Here is a 26,693-nt window from a genome sequence, read left to right as displayed (position 1 = left end):
AGTTTTCGAGTTATTCATATTGTATCATCTATCAGTACTTAATTTATTTTTATTGCTGAATAATTATCCATTGATGGCCACTTGGTTTGTTTCACTTTTTAACTCTTGTGAAGACTGCTGCTGTGAACATTACTGTCAGAGTTTGTGTGTAGACATATGTTTTCACCTCTTGGGTATATACTTAGAGTGAAATTGTTAGATCTATGTTTAACCTTTTAAGGAACTACCAGACTGTTTCAGAGAGGTGACACCACTTGACATTCCCATCAGCAGTGTGAGTTCCAATTTCTCCACATTTTGCCGATGTTTATTTTTCTTTTTGATTATAGTCAAGTAAGTGGTAATGTGAAATGTATCTCATATAATTTTGATTTGCATTTCCCTGATGACTAATGATGCAGAACATCTTTTTAAGTGCTTTATTGGCTTTTTGTATATATCTCTGAAGAAATATCTATTCAGATCCTTTGCCCACTTTTTAGTTGGATTGTTTGTCTTACTGTTGAGTTTAAGGGCTCTTTGTATATTTTGGATACAAATTGTTTACAAATATGATTTGCTAAAATATTCCCCATTCTGTGGGTAGTTTTGTACAATTTCTTGATGATATGCTCTGAAGCATAAAGTTTTCAATTTTGATGAAGTATGTTTTGTCTGTTTCTAAAATTTTGTTACCATATGCATGATGTCGTGTCTGAGAAGGTTTTTGCCTAATCCAGGGTCACAAAGATTTATCTATCTTCCAAGAGTTTTAATGGTTTTAGCACATACATTTAGGTCTGTGATCCATTTTGACTTAATTTTTGTGTGTGGTTTAAGGAAAGGTTCCAGCTTGATTCTTTTGCATGTGGATATCCATTTTATAAGCATTATTTATTAAAAAGACTATTTTACTGAATTACCTTGGCACAGTTGTTCAAAATCAGTTGACCATAAATGTGAAGGTTTATTTCTGGACTCACTTATATTCTGTTGATCTGTATGTCTATCAGTACTTAATTTCTTTTTATTGCTGAATAATTATCCATTGATGGCCACTTGGTTTGTTTCTACTTTTTAACTCTTGTGAAGAGTGCTGCTGTGAACATTACTGTCAGAGTTTGTGTGTAGACATATGTTTTCACCTCTTGGGTATATACTTAGAGTGGAATTGTTGGATTATTTAGTTTTAGATTATTTTTTATTTTAGATTATTATTTAGTCTTCTAAATGCTGTTATCTGTCTGTTTTCATTATTGTTTTGTATACGTTTTGAAATCAAGAAATGTGACTGTTTCAAACTTTGTTCTTCTGGGTATAGAGTTTTAGGCTGATGTTGTTTTTTTTTTTCCTTTTCATTCATCTCTTTAAAGACTACTTATTATGATATCTCATACCTAATGATATTTCTGCTGTCATTCTTATCTGTGTTCTTCTGACTGTGATGTATTCTCTTTTTTCCCTCAACTCCCAACTACTTCAAGATTATTCTCTCTAGTTTTCAGCAATTTTATTAAAAATAATAAAATTATCACATAATTTTAATCTTAGTATGTGTGTTTTAAAAAAACTACATCTGCTTGAGGTTTCTGGAGCATCTTAGCTCTCTTAGTTTATATTTTCGAATTTGGAAAATTTGGGCCATTATTTCCTGAAGTATTTTTTTCTCTTCTTCCATTTCCCACTCCTTATTCGTATATTAGACCTCTAGGAATTGTTTAAAACTTTTTTTTTCTGTATGGCCAAATGTAGAAATGCCATTTAAGTCTTTCTTTTTATGTATTCATTTCTATACCCATTATATTGATGTTTTCCTGTGTATATGTGTCTTTGGGCATATACGATTTATAATAGCTATTTTAAGATTTTTGGTTTACTAATTCTGTCGTATATCATTTCTGGGTCTCTTTCTGTTGTTTTTGTTGTTTTGTGGGTTATATTTTTCTGCTTCTTGTTTTGATAGTTTTGATGTCAGAATTCTGAATTTTATATTATTTAGTCTTCTGAATTTTTATTGGATGATGTTACTAGTGTTTCTTTAAAGAATGTTAGATTTGCTCGGTGCTTCTGCTTGGCTGGTGGAGAAAAAGAAAAAATGTTTGATTTGTTTTTTCATATGTTAAGTATCTTGTGAATCAGTTTGGTCCTTTCTAAGATGGATTGTAAGTTTGTATGGCAGATCTAAAGCAGCCTTTATTCTGATACTTGTTTATACCTACAATAAAATGAGGTTTGACCCTATGCCCCATATATTAAAAGGTTTTCTGAGAATAAAACTTGAATTATTCTCAGCTCTTGGCCTCAGGAAGTTTTATCTCATACATGTGCAGTATTCAACCAGAGAACCCAGAGACTCTTCTGCATATCTGATACTCTTTCTCTGTGTATTTCTTCATCTTTTTGGTATTCTATCCCACAAATTCTAGGCTTCTCAGTCTTTCCGAACTCCCGTATCTCCTCAGCTTTGGTAGACCATTGTGATTCCACCTCCCATCACTAACTACCATCTCAAAACTCTCCAGACATTACGTTGGGGCATTCAGACAGCTTGCCTCATTCGCTGCTTTTTCCCTCATGGATCGTGGTTCTGAACTGTGATTAGTGTTCATGTTCATTGATCAGTGTTCAGTGTCTGAAAACTGGTGTTTCATATAATTTTTTGAGTCTTTAGTTTTTTACTGTGGAAGGGCAATTTCCATAGCAATCAGGGCATCATGGTGGAAGCATATGTCCTTATTTTTATAATAGTACTATCTTAATAAGTTGTGCTAGGTTCCAGTTGGGAAATGACCCTTGAAATATTGGTAATAAGTTTACAGTAGACAAAAAGGGATAGTGCGGAAGAGAGCAACTGAAGAGAAAGGAATAATAGGTCTTATTGAAGAGTTAATAAGGATGATAAACCTGATAGATATTGGGTTGAAAGAGGGCTCAGAAGTGCCTCTCAGATTGCTGTATTAGGGTAACTGTAGATGGCATTCCGTTAATGAAAATAGAAGTTATAATAAGAAATGGCAGTTTCATAGTGGATTCATGTTTCGACGTGTTAAATCTTCCAAGGTGCCTGTGGTACATATAAAAGCCTGAGACTCAGTTGTATATATGACTATGGATCTCTAGAAAGTGGTTTTGTCTTTAGATATGATTTTAGTAATTGTCAGTGTCTAGATATTAATGAAAGCTATATGTTGACATAATTCAGGTTAGACATCTAGGGTGGGAAGAAATGTTCACAGTGCAAACAGGCTATACAAGAGTGGAGCCCTAAAACACTAGGGAGAAGAAAAATTGTAATAAGAAAGAAGCATGATTATCAACATTTGAGTGAGAATGATTTTTTTACATTGCTTTTTCTGAGGTGCACTTCATAAATAACATAAAACTAACCATTTTGAAGTGTACAGTTCAGTGGCAGGTAGTATATTCACAATGTTGGATAACCACCACCTCATCTAGTTCCAGAACATTTTCATTTACCCCGAAGAAAACCTTGTACACATTAAGCAGTTACTTCTTGTTTTCCCCCTACTCCAGTCCCTGGCAGTAACCAGTCTGCTTTATGTCTCTCTGAATTTACTGATTCTGGATATTTCATATCAGTAGAATCACATAATGTATGACTTTTTGTTCTGCTTCTTAGCATTATTGTTTTGAGGTTCATCTGTGTTGTAACATGTATCACTATGTGTATATACATACATACTTGCACACACACACATTTTGCTTATTCAATCGTTGTTTGGTGGACATTTGGGTTATTTCCACCTTTTGGCTATTGTGAACAGTCTGCTGTGAACATTCATGTGTACAACGATTCGTTCAAGTACCTGTTTTCAATTATTTGGGGTACCTAGGGGTAGAATACTGGATCATATGGTAATTCTGTGTTTAACTTTTTGAGGGACTGTCAAATTGTTTCCACAGTGGATACACCATTTTACTTCCCACTAGCAATGTGCAGGAGTTCAAATTTCTCCATGTTTTTGCCAACACTTGTATGTGTTCTGTGTATGTTTTAATTCTAGCTGTCTTACCCCTTTTGAAAAGGATTCCATTTAATCACCAAGTAGGTTTCTTTGGCAGTATTGTGATTTTTGCAATATTAAGTCTTTGAATCCATGAATGCTTGATGTCTTTTTTATTTAAGTCTTTAATTTCTTTCAGTACTGTTTTGTAGTTTTCAGTGTTCAAGTCTTGCCCTGGTTAAATTTATTCCTAGGTATTTTATTGGAATGTTATTGTAAATGGAATTTACTTAGTTTAATTTTCAGAATGTTTATGGCGGTATGTAGAACTGATTTTTGTGTGTTGATCTTGTATCCTGAAATTTTGCCAAATTATTAGCTCTATTTTTTGTGTTTATTTGGGGGTTTTATATATGTTTGTCTTCTGTGAATAGGGATACCTTTACTTTCCAATCTCAATGCTTTCTGTTTCTCTGTCTTGCCTAATTGCTGTGGCTTGAACTTCCAGTGCAATGTCGAATAGCAGTTGTGAAAGGAGCACACCCTTGTCTTGTTCCTTATCTCAGGGGAAGCTTTTATTCTTTCATCATGGAGTATGATATCAGCTGTGGGTTTTAATGTTCTTTGTCATGTTGAGGAAGTTCCTTTCTGTCTTATTTTCTTGTGGCTGCCATAGTGAAGTCCTGCAAGGTGGATAGCTTTAAAGAACAGATATTTATTGTCTCCCAGTTCTGAAAGCTAGAAGTCTGAAAGCGAGGTGTCAGCAGGGCCGTGCTCCCTCTGAGACTCTAGGTAAACCTTCCTTGCCTCTTTCTTGCTTCCGGTGGTGGCTGTCAATCCTTAGTGTTCCATGGTTTGCCGCTGTATTACTACAATCTCTGCCTTTGGCATTCTCCATGTGCGTGCACGTGCAGGTGTGTGTGTGTGTGTGTGTTTTCTCTTCTTTTCATAAGGACATCAGTTGTGTTGGGTTAAGGACCCCACCCTACTCCAGTATGACCACATCTTACCTTAACTAACTACATCTGCAATGATCCTATTCCAAATAAGATCACCTTCTAAGGTATTGGGGGTTAAGATTTCAACATACCTTTTTAGGAGGCAAAATTCAACTCATACTACCTTTCATTCCTAGTTTGTTGAGTGATGACAGTGATTATTATTATGAAAGGGCATTGGATTTTATTGAATTATTTTTCTGTGTCAGTTGAGATAATCATGTTACTTTTCTTTTCTTTCATTTATCGATGTATTACATGGATTGCTTTTTCTTATATTAAACCCCCTTGCATTCCTGGAATAAATGCTTTTGGGGTTATGGTATATAATCCCTTTAATATGCTGTTAGATTCTATTTGCTAGTATTTTGTTGAAGACTTTTGTATCTATATTCATAAAAGATACTGGTCTGTTTTGTTTTCTTGTGGTGTTTTTGTCTAGCTTTAATGTCAGGATGCTACTGACCTCATAGGAGTTAGGAAGTGTTTCTACTTTTAGAATGGTATATTTAATGACAGTGTTCCCTGGTTTTAAAAACGTGCTGTCTTCAGAATCTATTGAGGCATTCCTGTGTTAGAGACTTACGCTTTCTAAATTTTTTTCTGCATTTTTAGTTTTTCAGCCTCCTGCTTTATTGTCAGTATACCTCCTGCTACTGTGTATCTCATTTTTGCTTTTCCAGTTTGCAACTTCTCATCTGCTGTGAGTTAGGAAGACATATGGCAGAGTTAAATTGTGCTTTTGGTTAGGTTAAATAGAATCTGTGGAAAAACCTAAGGTGTTTCTCTTACAAGTGAAATAATAAATTTTAGTGGAAAGGCTTTGTGACATCTTATTGGCTATTCGTAGTCCTTTCTGTTCCCATTTTTTTTCAGTTGTGATAGAGTAGATGATCAGGTGACCAAATTCCAGATAGGTGAGGTATTACTCTATTTGCCAGAATTTTTATTTGCATGTGGTTACAGTTAATCTGGAACGCCCCACTGTTACAGATGAATTATAAAGAAACAGAGACTCTATCTTTAAAGCATAGCAGTTATATTTTTGGTAAAAGTGGATTAGAAGGATAAACATTAATAGCATTCTTTGTATATTGGTCTAAAACTTGTGTGTAGTTTCACCACATCAATATGGGATGAAAATGGATGAATGAATCTTTGTGTTATTGCTAATGTAAATACAACTTCCTTAAGTAAAACCTCTTTGTTTAAACTTCAGCTTTCCCACTTGATGCTTTCAAGAACTCCCCCTCTTTTTTTTTTTGTATCACTACAACACTTTTTCACTAAATATCAATCCCTTGTTTCTCCTGCCCTATCTTGTCTGGATGTTTTTCAATCAGTTTTTATGTTTACTCCCTTGCATACTTCCTCAAAACTTCCACCATTTTGTTCACTTGGCAAAACCTCAACTTTGGTTAAACCCTCTGGTTACTCTGTGTTTGAAACAGAACAGGGGATCATGGCTATAGAAAAACAAACCATGCAGTTCACTTGGACTGTATGACCACACTTCCAGGCACAGCAGCTCACACCTGTAATACCAGTACTTTTGGGAAGCCAAGGCGAAAGGATTGCCTGATCCCAGGAATTCGAGGTTGCAGTGAGCCATGATCACAGTACTGCATTCCAGCCTGGGTAACAAAGTGAGACGGAGACTCTGCCTCTGAAATAAATATATATATGTATCTCCACATATCTTAAGCAGCTTAGATAATCATCTTATATTTCCAGTTTACCTAGTAAATTTGTTTGTTGAATCCCTTGCGTTCATAAGGGTTTTTTTTTTTTTTGAGAAGGAGTCTCTCTCTGTACCCTAGGCTGGAGTGTAGTGGCGTGATCTCGGCTCACTGCAGCCTCTCTACCTCCCAGGTTCAAGTGATTCTTGTGCCTCAGCCTCCTGAATAGCTGGGATTACAGGTGCCCGCTATCACACCTGGCTAATTTTTGGATGTTTTTTTTAGTAGAGAAGGGGTTTCATCATGTTGCCAGGCTGGTCTCGAACTCGACCTCAAGTCTTCCTTCCACCTCGGCCTCCCAAAGTGCTGGAATTACAGGTGTGAGCCACCACGCCCAGCCCGGGATTTATTTTTTTTGAGATGGAGTCTTGCTTTGTCACCCAGTCTGGAGTGCAGTGGTGTAATCTCGGCTCACTGCAACTTCTGCCTCCTGGGTTGAAGCGATTCTCTTGCCTCAGCCTCCTGAGTGAGCTGAGACTACAGGCACGCACCGCCATACCCCACTAATTTTTGTATTTTTAGTAGAGTTGGGATTTCACCATATTGGCCAGGCTGGTCTCGAACTCCTGGCCTTGTGATCCGCCTGTCTCAGCCTCCCAAAGTGCTGGGATTACAGGCATGAGCCTCCACGCCCAACCTGTTTTTCTTTATTTTCTCACATTTTTCAAAATTTTGGGATCCTTAGAAATGTTACAAGAATAATATTATTGAGCATTTGTTTACCCTTACCTAGCTTCACCAAGTAAACTTTTTACCACAGTTCTTCTCTAACTTTTTGGGAGTTTGGTGGGAGGTGCCGAACAATGTGAAATTCAGTTAAAAATGGCATGACACTTCACCTCAAAGTCATTTAGCATAGATTTCCCCACTAACAAGGGCATTCTTTTCACATAACTGCAAAATAAATACCATGTTTAGGAAATTTAATATTGATACAATTCTATTGTCTAATATAATATCTGTATTCAAATTATCCCAATTGTCTCAACAGTGTCCTCTTAGAGCTTTTTTGTTGTATCAATCCAAGATCCAAGCAACGATTATGTATTACTTTTCTTGTCATACTTCTTTGGTCTTCTTTAATCTAGAATAGTTTTCTAATCTTGTGTGTATGTTTTCATGTCACTTATATTTTTTGAAAATTCAAAGCCTTTTTTTTTTTGCAGAATATTCTTAAATTTATTTGACTAGAAAGTAGTGACACTTTTCAGTTCAGTAAACTGAACTCGTAATAATATATATATCCCCCTCCCCACATGGAATTTTAAGAAACTCGTTTTTGATAAATTGAGAAAAGAAAATACTGCCTTTCATCTTATTCCTGTAATGGCATTGTGCCTGAAATGTCAAGTATCACCGCAAAAAACTCGTGCTCTATTGATGTTACTTCATCCCTATCAGCTTTTTAGCGTGTGAAAAATCTCACTTCACTTAGCTTAAGTGAAGCCCCATTAGTAATGCATCATTAAAAACAGCATGAGCACATTTACTTCAGCTGTTGTTGTAAAACTCAAAATAGCTGGCCTATTGAACTATACAATATCAGGGACAATATATTTTATGTAACAATATATTGTATCACACATATGTACTGTAAACACAGCACATAGTAGGCACTTAAGGAACATTAAATCTTGTTTGAAATCAAAATATCACAATGTCTCATCATAGTATGTCTTCATGTGTTTATCTTTTGTTTCTCCTGAGTACATCTTTAGTTTGAGTAATTTATAGCCGTTCCATTTACTGTTGATGTCATTTATGCGTATCTGATTTACTTTGCTATTGGGCCTGAGCCATCACATTTACAAGAATGACTCCCAGATCTTTATCTCTCACATTCCATAGTGTTCTTATATTTCATCTCATATTTAATTCTCCCAGTTGTCCAGGCCTCAGGTATCTCGCTAATCTTTTTTACCCATTGTGCCCACATACCATTAATTGCCCATCCTTGTCCATTCCTAGCAATATTTGTCTTAACATCTGTTTTACAGGGAAGACTCAGTATATTATAGCATTTATTTTGTTCCTTCCAATCCAGTTGTCTCATCACTCCCAAATATTTTTCCTACTAAAAAGTATTGAGTGCCTAGAAAGAAAAAAGACCAAACTTTCATTGCTCTGGATTTGAGGCTTTTTTGGTTTAAATTATTTTAGTTGCTAGTCAGCAAACACTAATGCGAAAATTACATTTAACTGGAATGAAGGTACCTTAGAGAAGCTGAAAGCAACTCATCTATTGGGCCAGAACCAGGCAGTGTTCTCTTTTCACTTCTCTGTCTTTTCTTTGTCTAGACTCACCTGGTCTGTTCACAGATCCTAGATTTTTAGGTCTAAGTTGTTTCTTTGTTTGAGGCGGAGTCTCTTTCTGTTGGCCAGGCTGGAGCGCAGTGGCGTGATCTCACCTCACTGCAACCTCTGCCTCCCAGGTTCAAGCAGTTCTCCTGCCTCAGCCTCCCGAGTAGCTGGGATTACAGGCGCATGCCACCACACCCAGCTAATTTTTGAAGTAGAGACAGGATTTCACCATGTTGGCCAGGCTGGTCTCAACCTCCTAACCTCAGATGATCCACCCACCTTGGCCTCCCAAAGTGCTGGGATTACATGTGCAAGCCACCACTCCCGGCCAAATTTTAGGTCTAAGTTTTAACCACATGCTAAGCCTAACCAGGTATCTTGGAATTCTAATTCCAAATTTCCAGAAGAGAGAATCTGATGAGTACAGTATAGTGAACATAGTGCCTAGTTAATTTTTAATTTTACATTACCAAATAATTATTTAATTTTTGATAACTGATGAATGTAGGATATGTTTTACTGTGTTAAAATGCATATTGCATTGTGCAGTTTTCTTGAAATATGATTTTTACCATTTACTCATGGACCTCCTTCTGTAGTCTTTATACTTATATCAAACATAAGAATGTACTTTTAATTCAGTGGGAACTAGATTCAGTAAGCTTATCTACTATTAGTTCTTGTTTTGTTTTTTTCTTCCCAGCATGGGCTTTTAGAATTATTTTGAGGTAAAATTTATATAACATAAGGTTAATCATTTTAAAGTATATAATTCAGAGGCATTTAGTATACTCACAGTGTTGTGCAGCCATCACCTCTGGTTGCAAAATATTTTAATTGCTCCAAAAGGAGATCCTGTATCCATTAAACAGTCATTCCTCAGTTCACTCCTCTCACAGCCCTTGCAACCAATCTGTTTTCTCTATAAATTGCTCATTCTGGGAATTTCATGTTCTGAAATCACAAAATGTGAGCTTTTGTGTATGGCTCTTTCATTTAGCATATTATTTAGACTTACCCTCATTATAGCTTGTATCAGTACGTTATTTCTTTTTATGATTTATAAATTCCATTATATAGCTGTACCACATTTATCCGTTTATTCATTGACAAATGTTTGGATTGTTTTCATTCTTTTGGCTATTGTGAATAGTGCTGCTGTGAACGTTTGTGTATAAGTATTTGTTTTAGTACTGTTTTGAGTTCTTGAGAGTATATGCCTAGGAGTGGAATTGCTGGATCATATTGTAATTCTATGTTTAACTTAGTAGAGAACCACCACCACATTGTTTTCTACAGTAGCTGTACTATTTTACATTCTTGTCAGCAATGTACAAGTGTTTCGTTTTCTCCACATCCTCACCAACACTTGCTGTTTTCCATTTTTAAATTATAGCCATCCTTAGTAAATATGAAGTAATACCTAATTGTGATTTTGATTTCCATTTGCTGTTGACTAATGATGTGGAGCATCTTTTCATGTGCTTCTTGGCCATTTGTATACCTTCTTTGAAGAACTCTTTTTTTAAGTCTTTTGCCGTTTTTAAATTGGGTTATCTTTTGTTAAGTTGTTTGTATTTCCTAGTACTGGACTTTTATCAGATAAGTGATTTGCAAATATTTTCTCCCATTCTGTAGGTTGTCTTTCTTGATAATATCTTTTAATGTATAAAAGTTTTAAATGTTAATGAAATCCAATTTATTTTTAAATGAATTGGATGTATATTGTTGCTCATGCTCTTGGCATCATAAATAAGAATTTATTGGCAAAATAAAAGTCATGAAGATTTATCACTTTTTCCTTTATCCCTAGGTTTTATAGGGTTTGCTCTTACATTTAGGTCTTTAATATATTTTTGTATATAGTATGAGGTAGAGATCTAAATTCGTTCTAAGGCATGTGGATATTCACCTGTCTCTGCACTATTTATTGCAGAGTATCCTTTTCTCATTAAATGGTCTTGACACCCTTGTTGAAAATCAGTTGGCCATAGATATATGGGTTTATTTCTAGACTCTCAATTCTATTCCATTGATCTGTATATTGTCCTTTGCTAGTACCACACTGTTTTGGTTACTGTAATTTTGTAGTAAGTTTTGAAATCAGAAAGCATAGAGTTCTTTGGTTCTTTCTCCTTTTTCAAGATTCCTTTAGCTACAGAGGTTCCTGCAATTGAATGTGAATTTGAGAATTTTCCTTTCCATTTCTGCAAAAACAGCCAATTGGATTTTGATAAAAATTACATTGAATCTGTAGAACAATTTGGGTAGAAGTTGCCATTTTAAAATATTTAGCCTTCCGGGCTGGGCGCGGTGGCTCATGCCTGTAATCCCAGCACTTTGGGAGGTCGAGGTGGGTGGATCACCTGAGGTCAGGAGTTCGAGACCAACCTGGCCAACATGGTGAAACCCCGTCTCTACTAAAAATACAAAAACTAGCCAGAAGTGGTGGCAGGCGCCTGTAATCCCAGCTACTCGGGAGGCTAAGATAGGAGAATCCCTTGAACCCAGGAGGTGGAGGTGAGCCAAGATCATGCCATTGCACTCCAGCTTAGGGACAAGAGCGAGACTTTATCTCAAAAAAAAAAAAAACAAACAAAAATTTCGCCGTCCAATCCACAAACACAGGATATCTTTTATTTAGATCTTTAGTTTCTGTCAACACTATTTTGTCATTTTCATTGTACCAGTGTTGTACCTTCTTGGTCAAATTTATTCCTAGGTATTTTATTCTTTTGGATGCTGTTGTAAATGGAATTGTTTTCTTGATTTCATCTTCAGATTGCTCATTGCTAGAGTATAAAAATACAGCTAACTTTTATGTGTTGATCTTGTAACCTACAACTTTGCTGAATTTTGTATTAACTCTACTAGTTTTTGTTTGTTTGTGGTTTTTTTGTTTTGTTTTTTGAGGCAGAGTCTCACTCTGTCACCCAGGCTGGAGTGCAGTAGTACAATATCTGCTGACTGCAACCTCCACCTCCTGGGTTCAAGCAATTCTCCTGCCTCAGCTTCCTGAGTAGCTGGGATTACAGGTGGATGCCACTGCGCCTGGCTACTTTTTATATTTTTAGTAGAGATGGGGTTTCACCATGTTGGCTAGACTGGTCTCGGACTCCTGAGCTCAAGTGATCTGCGTGCCTCAGCCTCCCAAAGTGCTGGGATTACAGGTGTGAGCCACTGCGGCTAGCCAACTCTACTAATATTTTTTGCTGACTCTTTAGGATTTTCTGCATGTAAGTCATGTAATCTGTAAATAGGGATAATTTTACTTCGTTTTTTTCCAACTTGGATATTATTTATTTACTTTTCTTTGCCTAAAACTCCAGTGTAATGTTAAATGGAAGTGGCAAAAACAGACATACTCGTTTTGTTCTTGATCTTAGGGGAAAACTGATTCTTTCACCATATTTCATCACAGCTAATAAGTATATTAGCTGTGGATTTTTCATAAATGTCCTTGATCATGTTGAAGAAGATACTTTCTATTCCTAGTTTAAGTGACTTTATCATGAAAGGGTGATGAATTTTGTCAAATGCTTTTTCTACATCAGTTGAGATGATCATATGGGTCCCCCCAACCCCTGCCAATTTATTCTATTAATGTGGCCCATCAGACTAATTGTTTTCCATATTTCAAACTACCCTTGCTTTCTTTGGATAAATCCTACTTGGTCATGATGTATAATCTTCTTAATACTCTGCTTGATTTGGTTTGGTAGTATTTTGTTGAAGATTTTAAAAATCTGTATATGTAGGGGATATTGGCCTGTAGTTTTCACTTTGTGTTTTTAATCTGGCTATGGGGCGTTAGGGTAGTCACAGCTTCATAGGAAGTGTTTCTTTTCTGTTTTTTAGAAGAGTTTGAGATCAGTTATTGTTAATACTTTTTTAAGGGTTTGGCATAATTCTTCAGTGAAAACATCTTGTATTGGGCTTTTTTGTTTTTGTGAGCTTTTGATTACTAGATCAATCTCATTATTTGTTATAGATCTGTTGAGATTTTCCATTTCTTGAATCAGTTTTGGTAGTTGGTGTATTTCTAAAAAGTTGTTTATTTCATTTAACTTACCTAATTTGATGGCATACAATTGTTCATAGTATTCTCTTGTAACCCTTTTTATCTGTATATTTCAGTAGTAATGTGTCTACTTTCATTCTGATTTTAGTAATTGGTGTCTCCTTTTTTTTTCCCTTGGTAAATCTAGCTAAGGGTTTGTCAATTTAATCAGTCTTCTCAGAGAACCAATTTTTGGTTTTGTTTGATTCTCCCTGTTTTTCTACTTTCTATTTTATCTGCATATTAATTTTTATTATTTCTTTCATTCTGGTAGCTTTAGGTTTAGCTTTAGGTCTTCTTTTTCTAGTTCCTTAAAGTTGAAATCTTTAGGTTTAGCTTTAGGTCTTCTTTTCCTAGTTCCTTAAAGATGAAATCTTTTTTAATGAAGGCTTTTACAGATGCAGGTTTCCCTCTAAAATCTTTTGGCTGCATCCCATAGGTTTTGGTATATTGTTCTTTTTGTTCACGTCAAAGTATTTTCTAATTGTATTTGTAATTTCTTCTTTGTTCCATTAGCTGTTAAAGAATGTGTTTGGCCGGGCACGGTAGCTCACGCCTGAAATTCCAGCACTTTGGGAGGCCAAGGCGGGCGGATCACGAAGTCAGGAGATCCAGACCATCCTGGCTAAGACAGTGAAACCCCGTCTCTACTAAAAATACAAAAAAAAAAAAAATTAGCCGGGCCTGGTGGCGGGCACCTGTAGTCCTAGCTACTGGGGAGGCTGAGGCAGGAGAATGGCGTGAACCCAGGAGGCGGAGCTTGCAGTGAGCCGAGATCACGCCACTGCACTCCAGCCTGGGCGACAGAGCAAGACTCCTTCTCAAAAAAAAAAAAAAGTTGTTTAATTTTCACATATTTATTAATTTTCCTTTTGTTACTTATTTCTGTTTTCATTCCTTTGTGATCAGAGAACATATTCTGTATTATTTCAGGCCTTTAAAATGTATTTAAACTTGTTTTGTGTCCTAACATACAGTGTTTCCTCCAGAATGTTACATGTGCATTTAAAGAGAATGTATATTGTGCTGTTGTTAGATTGAGTGTTCTGTATGTCTGTTTGGTCTAGTCAGTTTATAGTGTTCAAAGTCTCTATTTTCCTTGGTGATCTTCTGTCTAGTTCTGTTCATTATCGCAGTGGACTATTATCGTCTCCAACTTTTATAGTTGAAATGTTTATTCCTCCCTTCAATTCTGTCAGTTTTTGTCTCATATATTTTGGACTCTTGTTAGGTGCATATATGTTTATAATTATATCTTACTGATGGATTCTCCCTGTTACTGATGTATAATGTCCTTCTATGCTCTTGTAACAGTTTTTGTCTTAAAGTCTATTTTTTCTGATACTAGGAAAGCTACTCCGACTGTCTTATTAATTACTATTTATATGCAATATACTTTTCTATCCTTTTACGTTCAAAGTATTGTGTCTTTGGTACTGTAGCGATTGTCTTGTAGACTGTATAGTTGGATGCTGTTTTTCTCTTTTATCCATTTTACCAGTCTCTGTCTTAATAGGAGATTTCAAATTATTTTCTTAGTCATTACCCTGCAGATTACAGTTAACATATTTATAATAATCATGTTTTAATTGAAAGCACCTTTTTTCAAAAGTGTACAAAAACTGCTCATTTAGAGCTTCATTTCCCATCCTTGTGATTGTCAGAAATTACATCTTTATACATTTTATGCCCATTAACATAGACTTGTAATTATTGTTTTATGTACTTCTAAAATCATACGAGGACAAAAAGGAGTTATGAGTAAAAAATGAAATACTGCTGGCTTATTTGCTTGGCTATCTAGCTGCCATAACCTTGGTTATTTATTTTTTTGTATGGCTTCAAGTTGCTGTCTAGTGCCCTTTCATTTCAGCTTAGAGAACTTCCTTACTCTCTTTGCCATATCTTGTAGGACATGTATACTAGTGATAAACTCTCTCAACTTTCGTTTATCTAAGAGTATCTTAATTTCTCCTTCATTTTTGAAGCATAGTTTTACCAGACACAGAATTTTTGGTTTGCAGGGGTTTTTTTTTTTCTTTAAGCACTTTAAATAATATCATTCTACTGCCTTCCAACCTCCATGGTTTCTGAAGATCAAGTAGGCTGTTAATCTTATTGAATATACCTTGTACGTGACAGTTGCTTCTTTCTTGTTTTTTCATTCATTCCTCTTTTCTCCTCAGACTGGATAACCTCAACCCGTCTTTAAAAATTCACTGATTACTCCTTCTGACTGCTCATGTCTGCTGTTAACCTCTCTGGTGAAGTTTTCTTTTCGTTTATTGTACTTTTCAATTGCAAAATTTCTTTTTAGGGTCTTTTTATAATTTCTGTGTATGTATTGATATTCAGTTCGTCGAGTCATCATTCTCCTGGTTTCCTTTAGTTCTTTGTTTATGGTTTCCTTTAGCTCCTTGTGATTTTTTTAAAAAAATCTTTTGATTTAAAGTCTTTGTCTAGTAAATGCAATGACTGGGCTTCATTGTGGACAGTTTCTCTAAATTTCTTTTTTTCCTGTAATAAACTCTACTTTCTTGTTTCTTTGTATGCCTCTTTTTTGTTGAAAATAAAGACATTTAAAAGATTATAATATGGCAACCCTGGAAATGAAATTCTTTCCCCTCACCAGGGTTTGCTTTTGCTGTGTGTTGGTTATGTTGTTTGCTTATTTAGAGACTTCTGTAAGCTATTTTTGTGAAGTCTGTATTCTTTGTCATTTGCTGCCACTGAAGTCTTTTCTGTTCACTTGGTGGTGATTTGTTAGTTTCTTTAAATATCTGGAGCCAAAGGAAAAACAACACTTTCCAAGTCTTGTGGGTGAAACAAAGGCAAGCCCTTATACTTTTCCTTCAGAGAGCCAACAGACAGGTTGAAATCCATGACCACAGTTCTTTCAGAATAAGGTTCATATTGCTCTCTGGCACTCATGTAACCTGCACCCACAGTGCAGGCTACTGTCCTCATGATTGTCACTAATCTCGGGTATAGGGAATGGTAGGTAATTTAAAGCTTTCTTCACCAAGACTACTTCTGGTTGTTGTAATTTTTTAATAGATTACGGAGTTCTGCAAATGTTGATTCTGACCCTTCTGGCAGCTCATTAGTTGCTGGAATTCTCTTCTCCACCACTTTTGGTGACATCACTCCCCATGGACATATTTCTCAAATTTATGGATTATTTACACACCTTGCATCTCTGTTACCCTTTGTAATCTATTTTATGACTTAAATAATTATGTCCTCCTGAAGGTGTAGGGGAACAGGCAGTGAAACCCTAGTTTTGTATCTGTTAGCAACTCAAATAAAACTTAGGCCATTCTAAAACTTCAGATATCAGTAATACTCTGGGTTACTTAAGGAGTAGTGACCTTTTCTAATGAAAGGGAAAAAAGGTACTCAATTAAAAGGCAATACTATTTTATTTTTTGTTTTTTATTATTGTTATTATTTTTTGAGACGGAGACTTGCTCTGTCGCCCGGGCTGGAGTTCAGTGGCATGATCTTGGCACACTGCAACCCCTGCCTCCTGGGTTCAAGCAATTCTCCTGCCTCAGCCTCCCAAGTAGCTGGGACTACAGGCGCCCACCAGCACGCCCGGCTAATTTTTTTTGTATTTTTAGTAGAGACGGTGTTTCACTGTGTTATCGAGGATGGTCTCAATCCCCTGACCTCGTGATCCGCCCGCCTCGGCCTCCCAAAGTGCTGGGATTACAGGCCACCGCGCCTGGCCAAAAGGCAACATTATTTTAAATTACTAAAATTTTATATTTAGTTTGGGAATGTTGGGATTGGTTTCTAATCCCTTTATTGCTTGGAGGTCCAGGATAGATACTTTGGGTGATTTAAGGCCACATAAAACTTGGATAATTCGCAGCTGGATAATTTAGTCTGTGTTTTTGTTCTTTGAAATCACTGTTAATGGTGAGTAAAGGGCAAGATTTTAGTGTGGGTAGTTAAGGGCCTTATAATCTCCATTTAACAAATAATAATAAATGTTTATCACTGTGGAAGGGGTTTCCCAACCTCAACATTATTGACATTTGAGGCTATTTAATTCTTTGTTGTTAGAGGCTATCCTGTGCATTCTAGGATGTTTAACAGCATTCCTGGCTTCTGCCTGTTAGATAGCCCTCCTCCAATTTTGACAACCAAAAATATCTCTAGGCATTACCAAGTGTTCCCTGAGATGCATGCTGCCCTCAGCTGAGAACCACTGCGTTATGTGAAGAACCCTGGGGATGGAAAGGTACTTCTATGACTTTTACTGAGTGGTGATAGAGCTATAGATAAAGTGCTACAGAAGTTCAAAGGGAAAAAAAAATTGCATCTAATTGGAGATAGCAGGGAATGTGTCAATGAGGAAGAAATGTTTCAACTGGGACATATAGATAGACATGGAGTAATAAGAATTCTGTAAAAGAATACATTCACAAAGTCAGGATAAATGTTATCTAGAGAACAATGAGGTTTAGTTATTTGGAGGTAAGATTACAGGTGTGAGTTACCATGCCTGGCTTAAAATTGGGTAATTTTTGTTGATTTATCTTCAAGTTCAGTTATTATTATTATTGTTGTTGTTATTTTGGTCATCTTTATCTTGCTATTGAGCCCATTTGGTGAGTTGTTTCTGTCACTGTATTTCTTCGTTCTGAAATTTCTATTCATTTATTTATTTATATTTTTATTTATTTATTTTTGAGAAGGAGTCTCGCTCTGTCCCTAGGCTGGAGTGCAGTGGTGTGATCTCAGCTCACTGCAACCTCTGCCTCCTGGGTTCAAATGATTCTCCTGCCTTAGCCTCCCAAGTGGCTGAGATTACAGGTGCCCACCACCACGCCTAGCTAATTTTTGTATTTTTAGTAGAGGTGGGGTTTCAACATGTTGGCCAGGTTTGTCTCAAACTCCTGACCTCAAGTGATCCACCCACCTCAGCTTCCCAAAGTGCTGGGATTACAGGCGGGAGCCACCACTCCCGGCCTAAAATGTCCATTTAGTTATTCCTTATATATTCTGTTTCTTTGCTGAAACTTCCTATTTTTTCATGTTTCAAGTGTGTTTGTAATTGCACGTTGAAGTATTTTATAATAACTGCTTTAAAGTCCTGTTCAATAATTCCATAACTGCCACCATTGAGTTAGTGTCTGTTAAATGTCATTTATCATTCAAGTTGACATTTTTCTTGGTTTTTGATATGAGGGATTTTTGTTTTATTATTGTATCATAGACACTTTGGATATCATGTTCAGAGACTTTGGAATATTCCTAAAATCTATTTTAGCAGGCCTCCTCTGATGTTGCACCAGCAGGGGAGGAGGGCTGCAAGGTGGGAGTGGTAGTTAAGACTCCCTGTTGGCTTCCACTGGCCTTCACTGATAATAGCATGGTGGGGTAGGTAGGGCATCTCTTACCTAGGATTGGTGATGGAAGTTTAGGCTCTCTCTACTCAGCCTCTGCTGACACTCCAGAAAGGGTAAAGAACTCCTTGTTACTGATCGGCAGAGGTAGAAGTCTAGGCTTTCAAGTTGGCCTCCACTGACGAGAGTGAGGAGGGATTCCATGCTCCGTGGCTTGAGGAGGGCAATTATAGTCAAAAAGGTTTTGTTTTGCTAGGCTGTACCTCTTCTAATCCTTTCACTAGGGAAAGCAGACCTCTTGTTTCTGTTGTTGTTGGGTTTTATTTTTTGTTTTTGTTAGTTTTGGGTGTGGTGGTGGTGGTGGTGGTGTGGTGGTGGTGGTGGTGGTGGTAGTCTTGTTGTTTTTGCCTTTGCTCATTAGTATTTCTGGGTTGCAGGCCTCTCCGATGCCCAGTCACGATATGAGCCTCTCCCTGCCCTCTCGAAAATCAGGAAACTTACTGTCATGTCGTTCTTCAAGTTTCTAAGTCATTAGCCAGTTCACCTTCTTCTCTCCACCATTCACAGAATACTTATGTTTGGTTTTTTTACATGTTAGGTTCAGGGTTTTTAGCTTTATTTAGTGGGAGAGTAGGGAGAAATAAGTCTATTCATTTTGTCTGGAGCTGAATGTCCTAAATGGTTTAAAATAGAAAATAGTCCACTAAGAACTTACTTTTTTTAAATGCTCAAAAAATATTTTATTCTTAAAAATATTTTACCACTATAAATTTGTAACTAAGTTGTACATAAGATTAAGTACATTTATTGTTATACATATATATGGGTTTTTTGTTTGGTTGGTTGGGTTTTTTTTTTTTGGGAGACAGGGTCTTGCTCTCTTGCCTTGACCACTTGATCCCAGGCTCAGGTGATCCCCCTGCCTCAGCCTCCCGAGTAGCTGGGGCTACAGGTGCATGCCACCATGCCCAGCTAAGTTTTTATTATTTGTAGAGACAGAATCTCCCTATGTTGCCCAGGCTAGGCTCAAACTCCTGGACCAAGCAGTTCTCCCACCTTGGCCCCCCAAAGTGCTGAGATTACAAACATGAGCCACTGTGCCCAGCCATGTGGATATGTGTATGTTTAATAAAGTATGTGTATTTCTTTATTCTCTTAGGGTTATGTACCGAAGGACTCTACCGTGTTAGCGGGAACAAAACTGACCAAGACAATATTCAAAAGCAGTTTGATCAAGGTAAGAAGATAATTATGTGAAATAAAAATGTTGTTTTATGTTTTACTTATTAGAATTCATGGTGAGAAGATTGATTTTCATTTGAAAACTTCCTAAGGAAATGGATGTTGAGGAGAGAGGGTTTCAAAGTGGGATTAGAAGCACTAAGTAGAATAGATACCACAGTAAAGGTACGAAACAGCTTGGGAAAGTCTGTTTTCTTTACACTAGCAAGGAAGTCACTGATTACTTTTAGAGCCTTTGAATTAAGGGGCCTTGGTACTAGGGATTTGTAAGAGGAAGCAGACGATATGAACCTTTTAAAATACAATTGCAATAGAAGAAAAGATTGAAAAAAAGAGGCAGTTGAGTCAAGAAAATACAATATTGTATATATTTTTAATGTAAGTATGAAGACAGAAAAGGATTTAGTAAATAAGAAAGGCGGTACTGGAAAAGTATTGAAGCAAAGTCCATCAGGCCCAGAAGGGATGGAATGCAGTAGAATAAATTTTGTTTTTGAAATAACAAGAAACTATCTCTAACCCTAAGACTGAAGGGAATACTATAAAATATTTTGATGTAAGATTAGGTATTTTATGGCCCATATACTCTGAGGTTCTTCCCAAATTTCATATTCCTAGTACATTAAACAATCTCACAAGTAAAAGACTGTGACTGTACCTATATAAATCCATCACCAGAGTTAGAAAAGCAATAATTTGACTTCTGATTGATCGACATCTTAGCCATTAGGAGTAAAAAAAGCCAAATTTTCTACTCGTACTCAGTAAACTCTATATGCGATTAAAGATTTAAATGTAAAAAATGAAAAACATAAGTACCAGAGAGAAAAATGAGTGAATATTTTATAGTCTTAGAGTAAAGAAAAGCCTAAACTTGATATGAAACCTAGAAAGCATGAACACAAGTTGATAGACTGAACTGTATACATGCTAAAATTTTACAAAAATGTAAAAATTCTGTATGACATGTGACTAAAACAGAGTGTGACATACCTAGCTTAAGTAATTCCCATCAGAAGAGAGCAACCAATAAATAAATGAAAATATGCTTGGCTTCTATTAATGATAAAAATTAAAGGATTATATTTACTTGTTTTATTTGAATGAAAAGAATTGTTAGTAGAGCGTAGGTAAGCATGTATCTTGTACACTGTTGGTTGTAGGTGCCTTTTGAGAGGCAGTTTGTGAATATCAGGATTCAGATAGCTTTGCTAGAGAAATTCCACTTCTAGGAATTTGTTATAGAAGTCTTTGCATAAGCATGCCAAGATATACTTACAAGGCTCTTCCTTGCAGTATTGTAAGTTTTTTTTTAAAGAGGTGTTGTGGGGATACCACTCAGGTCTCATAAGTAGAATGAATACTAAGAAACCACATAAAATAAGGATTTATGCCTGTTGAAATATCAAAACGTCAGTTGTTGTTGTGTGTGTGTGACTGTGTGTTTACAAAAACACACCTTGTTGCCAAAGAGTATCGTATAGTCTAGTATCCCATTTTTTTAAAATATTGCCCAGTCACAGTGGCTCACGCCTGTAATCCTAGCACTTTGGGAGGCCAAGGTGGGCAAATTGTCTGAGCTCAGGCAATAACAGGAGTTTGAGACTAGCCTGGGCAACATAGTGAAATCCCATCTGTACTAAAATGCAAAAAATTAGCCGGACATGGTGGCGCACACCTGTAATCCCAGCTACTTGGGAGGCTGAGGCAGGAGAATCACTTGAACCCAGGAGGGGGAGGTTACAGGGAGCTGAGAGATCGTACCATTGCACTCCAGCCTGGGTGACAGAGCGAGACTGCATCAAAAAAAAAAAAATATATATATATATAATATATATATTATATATATTTTTATATATATATATATATTATATATATTATATATATTTTTATATATATATATATTATATATATATAGTGTTTAAAAAACTGTTTAGACTTAATGATATTAAATTGGTAGAAGTTAACTTCCAATAGTGAAGGCATGGTTGTAGTTAATACCAAGACTCTTGAGTTTGACTTTCTTGTTTTGTTTTCTGGTCCTGCCACTACTGCCACTATTTTTGTGTCTCTGGCAAGTTAATCTTTCTAAATCTCAATTTCTTCATGTCTGCTGTGGGAGTGATGAGAGTAACTATAAGGTTAATGGGATAATGTATATGAAGAGTTTTCTGTCCGAGCACCATATTAAATGTTCATTGGGTAGCTATTACTACAAAGAATGTAGCCTAAGGAAATAAGCTTATATGTATTAAAGCATAGCGTCATATCATTTTCATATTATTGTAATATATTTAAATGAAATAAATCTAAATGTTCAGTAATAGAATATAATGTAAATTGTATAATCTAAGGAAATATTTCACAGCCATTAAAATTGTTTATGTAGGGCAAAATGTTAACAATTGATTTGACAGTTTTTTAATGAACAGAGAAAGGCTGAAAGGAAACATGCTAAACTGTAAACAATGCTTGTCTAGGTGATGGGGAAATTTTTTTTCTTTTTGCTGGCCTATTTTTTATATTAAAGTGATTTACTGATAGCAAATTAACCTTATGATGTGATACACTTTTAGTATGTTCTATTCTTGATTTTTTTAGTTGGAACTTCACCAACGATTTAAATTTAAACCATTTTACATAAAATTTTAAACTGTAAGCTTGAAAAGTCCAAATTAGAATTTATACAAATTGAGTATCTCTTATCCAAAATTCTTGGGGCCCAGAAGTATTTTAGATTTCAGATTTTTTTCGATTTTTGGAATATGTGTATTTTACTTAGCAGTTATGCCAGATCTGAAATGTTCCAGTGAACAAGTTTCAGATCAACCTGTATGCATATTTCTTTTTTCTTTTATGGCCTCTTTTTTTTTTTTACCCCTCCTCCAAAGAAATAGGGTCTCACTATGTTGCCCAGGCTGGACTTAAACTCCTGGGCTCAAGTGATCTTCTCATCTTAGTTTCCTGAGTAGCTGGGACTACAGGTATGCACCAGCTCACCTGCCTCTTGTGGCCTCTTTTAAATAGCTGTATAAACCAAAAAAAGATAAGTATTATTAAAGTTCCTCAATATACTAATAAACCTAACAGCATTTTTTTTATTATAATAGAAAAGACTTATTGCTTGGTTGTCTTTTCCCAAATCCATGTAGTTTGTCAGCCTAAAAAGAAAAGTGGGGCCGGGCGCCATGGCTCACACCTGTAATTTCAGTACTTTGGGAGGCTGAGGCAGGTGGATCACCTGAGGTCAGAAGTTCGAGACCAGCCTAGCCAACATGGTGAAACCCCTTCTCTACTAAAAATATAAAAAATTAGCTGGGTGTGGTGACGGTCGCCTGTAATTCCAGCTATTCAGGAGGCTGAGGCAGGAGAATCACTTGAACCGGGGAGGTAGAGGTTGCAGTGAGGTGTACTCCAGCCAGGGCAACAAAAGCAAAACTCAGTCTCAAAAAAAAAAAAGAAAAAGAAAAGTGGCCCACGACTTAAAGTTATCTTTTGATCTAAAAGTAACCGTTTAGCTTACTTCTATAATAAAGTTTTATTATGTAATTTAAAATGTTAATTTTTGTCTTGTAGATCATAGTATCAATCTGGTGTCAATGGAAGTCACAGTAAATGCTGTAGCTGGAGCCCTTAAAGCTTTCTTTGCAGATCTGCCAGATCCTTTAATTCCATATTCTCTTCATCCGGAGCTATTGGAAGCAGCAAGTAAGTATAAACCTCCTTTTTATGAGAGGGATGATAGTGGCAGTTTTTGGATATCGATTGCTAAGTGTTAAAATCGTCATGTGCTAGAATATGTAGCTAATAAAAATTAACTTACTAGAACACTATTTCTTAAAGGTATTTTCCTCTAAATTAAAATCAGAATCCCTGAAGATGGCCTCCAGAAATATTCTGTTTTAGTTAGCCCCCTAGGTGACGTAAATGCTCCTAGAAATTAGATCATTGTACTAGAAGTTTGAGGTTTGTGTTTTTAATTCAAACTTAAGGGCACTGTAAGAAAATTAAATAAATTCTTCAAATTGTAAGTCAAAGAAATTTACTTTGGCCTTGTCTTACCTGTTTTATGTTGCTATAACAGAATATTACAGACTGCATAATTTGTAAAGTAATTTATTTCTTACAGTTCTAGAGGCTGGTAAGTTCAGGGTCAAGGAGGCCTCATCCGGTGAGGGCCTTTTTGCAAAGGCATTCCATGCCCAAAGGTGGAAGGGCAAGAGAGCACACTCAGAGAGTAAGAGACAGGAAGGGGGCTGAACTTACTCTTTTATCAGGAATTCATTCCCAAAATAGCTAACTCACTTAAGAGATAACAGTGTTAATCTCTTCACGAGGACAAAACCCTCATGATATAGTCACCTCTTAAAGCTCCCACCTCTCAACACTGTTGCCTTGGGGATTAAGTTTTCCACACAAGAACTTTGGGGGAAACATTCAAACCATAGCAGACCACGTGTTGTACGTCATTTTGGGAAAGCACATGATATTTATTTAGTATTTATTCCTACTTTGGCATCTTTCATTCAGATGTTTCCACTAAACAGATATTCATTTATCCAGAAAATAAGACCTAAAGTCTGTTTGGGCATCATTTTCATCCATGTGATTTCTCAGTGACAAAAAAATTAACATAATTGCTAAATACTTCTCTCTACTATTTCCTTTTGGTTGCAAGTCTTCAAGTTCTTTTAGGTGAGACTACTTTGTACAGTTCTGATTATAAGTTCTCAGTGATTTATTTTTTTTTAATTCAGTATATTGTCACAAGGTATAGTTGCCTTATACATACTCTCAGGTAAAGTGGAAAATGGTTTAATTGATAGCTTAGATGTTCTTATCTATTGACCATTAATAGGAACCTCAGAACTTTCCTACTTAGGAAATTTTTGAGGACTGATTTAGAAGTAATGTGTAACAAATGACATTTTGTTAGTAATTGATTTTGCTACCATAATGATGTGGTATGCACACTGGTCTTCAAAATAAAGAAGAGGAGGAAAGCACCCTCTATCTCATTTATTTCAGGGCCACATTTTAGTTACTCTGTTTCATAATTGCGTAGATTTGGAGAGTAAGTTAAATACTTAAACTATCTGTAAAGGAAAATCTTTGATAAGCAAAATGGATTACAAGTAATTGTAGTATAGACAGATCTATAGCCCAAGGGCCATATTTAGGCTATCGCCAGTTTTGGGCAGACTTTTGAGCTGAGAATCGTTTTTACACCAAGAGAAAAGAAAATTTCATGACACATTAAAATTACATGAAATTCAAATTTCAGAAGTTTTATTGGAGTATAGCCACTCCCATTTGTTACTGCTTTTGTGCTACAACACGGGGTTGAGTAAGTGTGCCCACAAAGCCTAAAATAGTTACTCTCTGTAGCATAAATGTTAAGAGCCTAACAGATTTGTAAGTAATGAATTATAAATCAGTATCTAGTTACGTAAATTGCTAATATACCATTTCCCATTTTGTCAATGCTGAGTCACTTTGGTCTTCAGTGATTAGCTTTCCTTATAAAAAGGCTATAGTAATAAATGATAACATTAATAGAAATAGATAATGTTAGTTGAAGTGATTTCTTAATTTACATAATTTAGCAGGTTCTTTTGAACAGGGATCTCCAACCCCTAGGCCACACAGCCTGGCTTGTTAGGAACCAGGCCTCACAGCAGAAGGTGAGCAGTTGGGTAAGGGAAGCTGAGCTCCACCTTCTGTCAGATCAGGAACGGCATTAGATTCTCATAGGAGTGGGAACCCTCTTGTGAACTGCACATGTGGGGGATCTAGGTTGTGCACTTCTTAAAATCGAATGATAAATGTAATGCACTTGAATCATCCTGAAACCATCCCCCCACCCATCTGTGGAAAAACTGTCTTCCACAAAACTGGTCCCTGGCGCCAAAAAGGCTGGGGACTGCTGCTTTACACCATTTTCTTTGATTTTGTTTACCTATCCTAATATGCTTTAAACATATTCTTGATTGTTACAGTAAATGTAGCAGGAAGCTTTATCAAATATTTTTAAATGTGTAAGTTTTACACAAACTCTTCACTTTTAATTTTACAGAAATCCCGGATAAAACAGAACGTCTTCATGCCTTGAAAGAAATTGTTAAGAAATTTCATCCTGTAAACTATGATGTATTCAGATACGTGATAACACATCTAAACAGGTATTTTTTTTTTAGGGATTTTTGGCAAATAAAATGCACTACACATTTCAAACATGTAAACTTTATAAATTAGGTAATTATCAGATAGAAAAGGGGACTCAGACTAAACATACAGTTGAATTTTGGTTTTCTAATTTATATCTAAAAAGATATGTGATTAGTTTTGTAATGAAATGATTATATAAATAGTAAGTGTGGTAAGTATATTTTCTTTTTTACCACATTCTCTGTAGGATCTTAGAATTTTAGATATGAAATGACACTTAGACAGTTAACCAGATTGACCTATCTGGAGTTGAAACAGGGTTTGGTTTGAAACATTACTAGTTCTGTGACCTTGGGTAAATGACTTATTCTTGCTAAGTCTTGATTGTCTCAACTACAAACATGAGAATAACAGCACTTCACAAAGTGTTCAGAACAAAGTTGTTCTGAGGACTGAATGGAACTATGAGCATGTGTGCTAATTTTTTCAAAAGTCTTCTCGTAATATTTTCTACTGACATTTTAGTGAACTGTGTTTTTTTTTAAACTAATAGTATCAACGCCCAAACCAAGTACATTTTAGCCTGTACCTCCTAAAAGAGGATTAACTGATGTTTAAAGCTTACTTTTTACTAGCAATGTGGTATAAAACCGTGTTAACATTTCTTATAACCTTTCCCTGAGAAAATACCATGGAAACATGGTGAAACCCCATCTCCACTAAAAATACAAAAATTAGCTGGGTGTGGTGATGAACGTCTGTAATCCTAGCTACTCAGGAGGCTTGGGGTGGGAGAATTGCTTGAGCCCGGGGGACAGAGGTTGCAGTGAGCCGAGATCATGCCATTGCACTCCAGCCTGGCCAACAGAGCAAGACTCTGTCTC

At 36.1% G+C, this 26,693-nt stretch overlaps 1 protein-coding gene across 4 annotated transcripts in view; it reads left to right on the top strand.

Moving 5' to 3' along the window:
- ARHGAP5 (Rho GTPase activating protein 5) overlaps nt 1-26,693 on the top strand; it is a 73,084-nt gene that overhangs the window by 41,229 nt on the left and 5,162 nt on the right. For all 4 annotated transcript variants that reach the window (XM_033188318.1, XM_033188315.1, XM_033188317.1 and 1 more), the window contains exons 4-6: nt 19,559-19,636; nt 23,218-23,349; nt 25,718-25,823. In XM_033188318.1, coding sequence (XP_033044209.1) covers nt 19,559-19,636; nt 23,218-23,349; nt 25,718-25,823 — 316 coding nt within the window. The remainder of the gene's footprint in view (nt 1-19,558; nt 19,637-23,217; nt 23,350-25,717; nt 25,824-26,693) is intronic.

This window comes from Trachypithecus francoisi, unplaced genomic scaffold (genome assembly GCF_009764315.1).
Source record: "Trachypithecus francoisi isolate TF-2019V2 unplaced genomic scaffold, Tfra_2.0 Lachesis_group3, whole genome shotgun sequence".
Taxonomy (NCBI): domain Eukaryota; kingdom Metazoa; phylum Chordata; class Mammalia; order Primates; family Cercopithecidae; genus Trachypithecus; species Trachypithecus francoisi.
The sequence above is the reverse complement of the archived record's forward strand: the minus strand, read 5'-3'. Positions and strand labels throughout refer to the sequence as shown.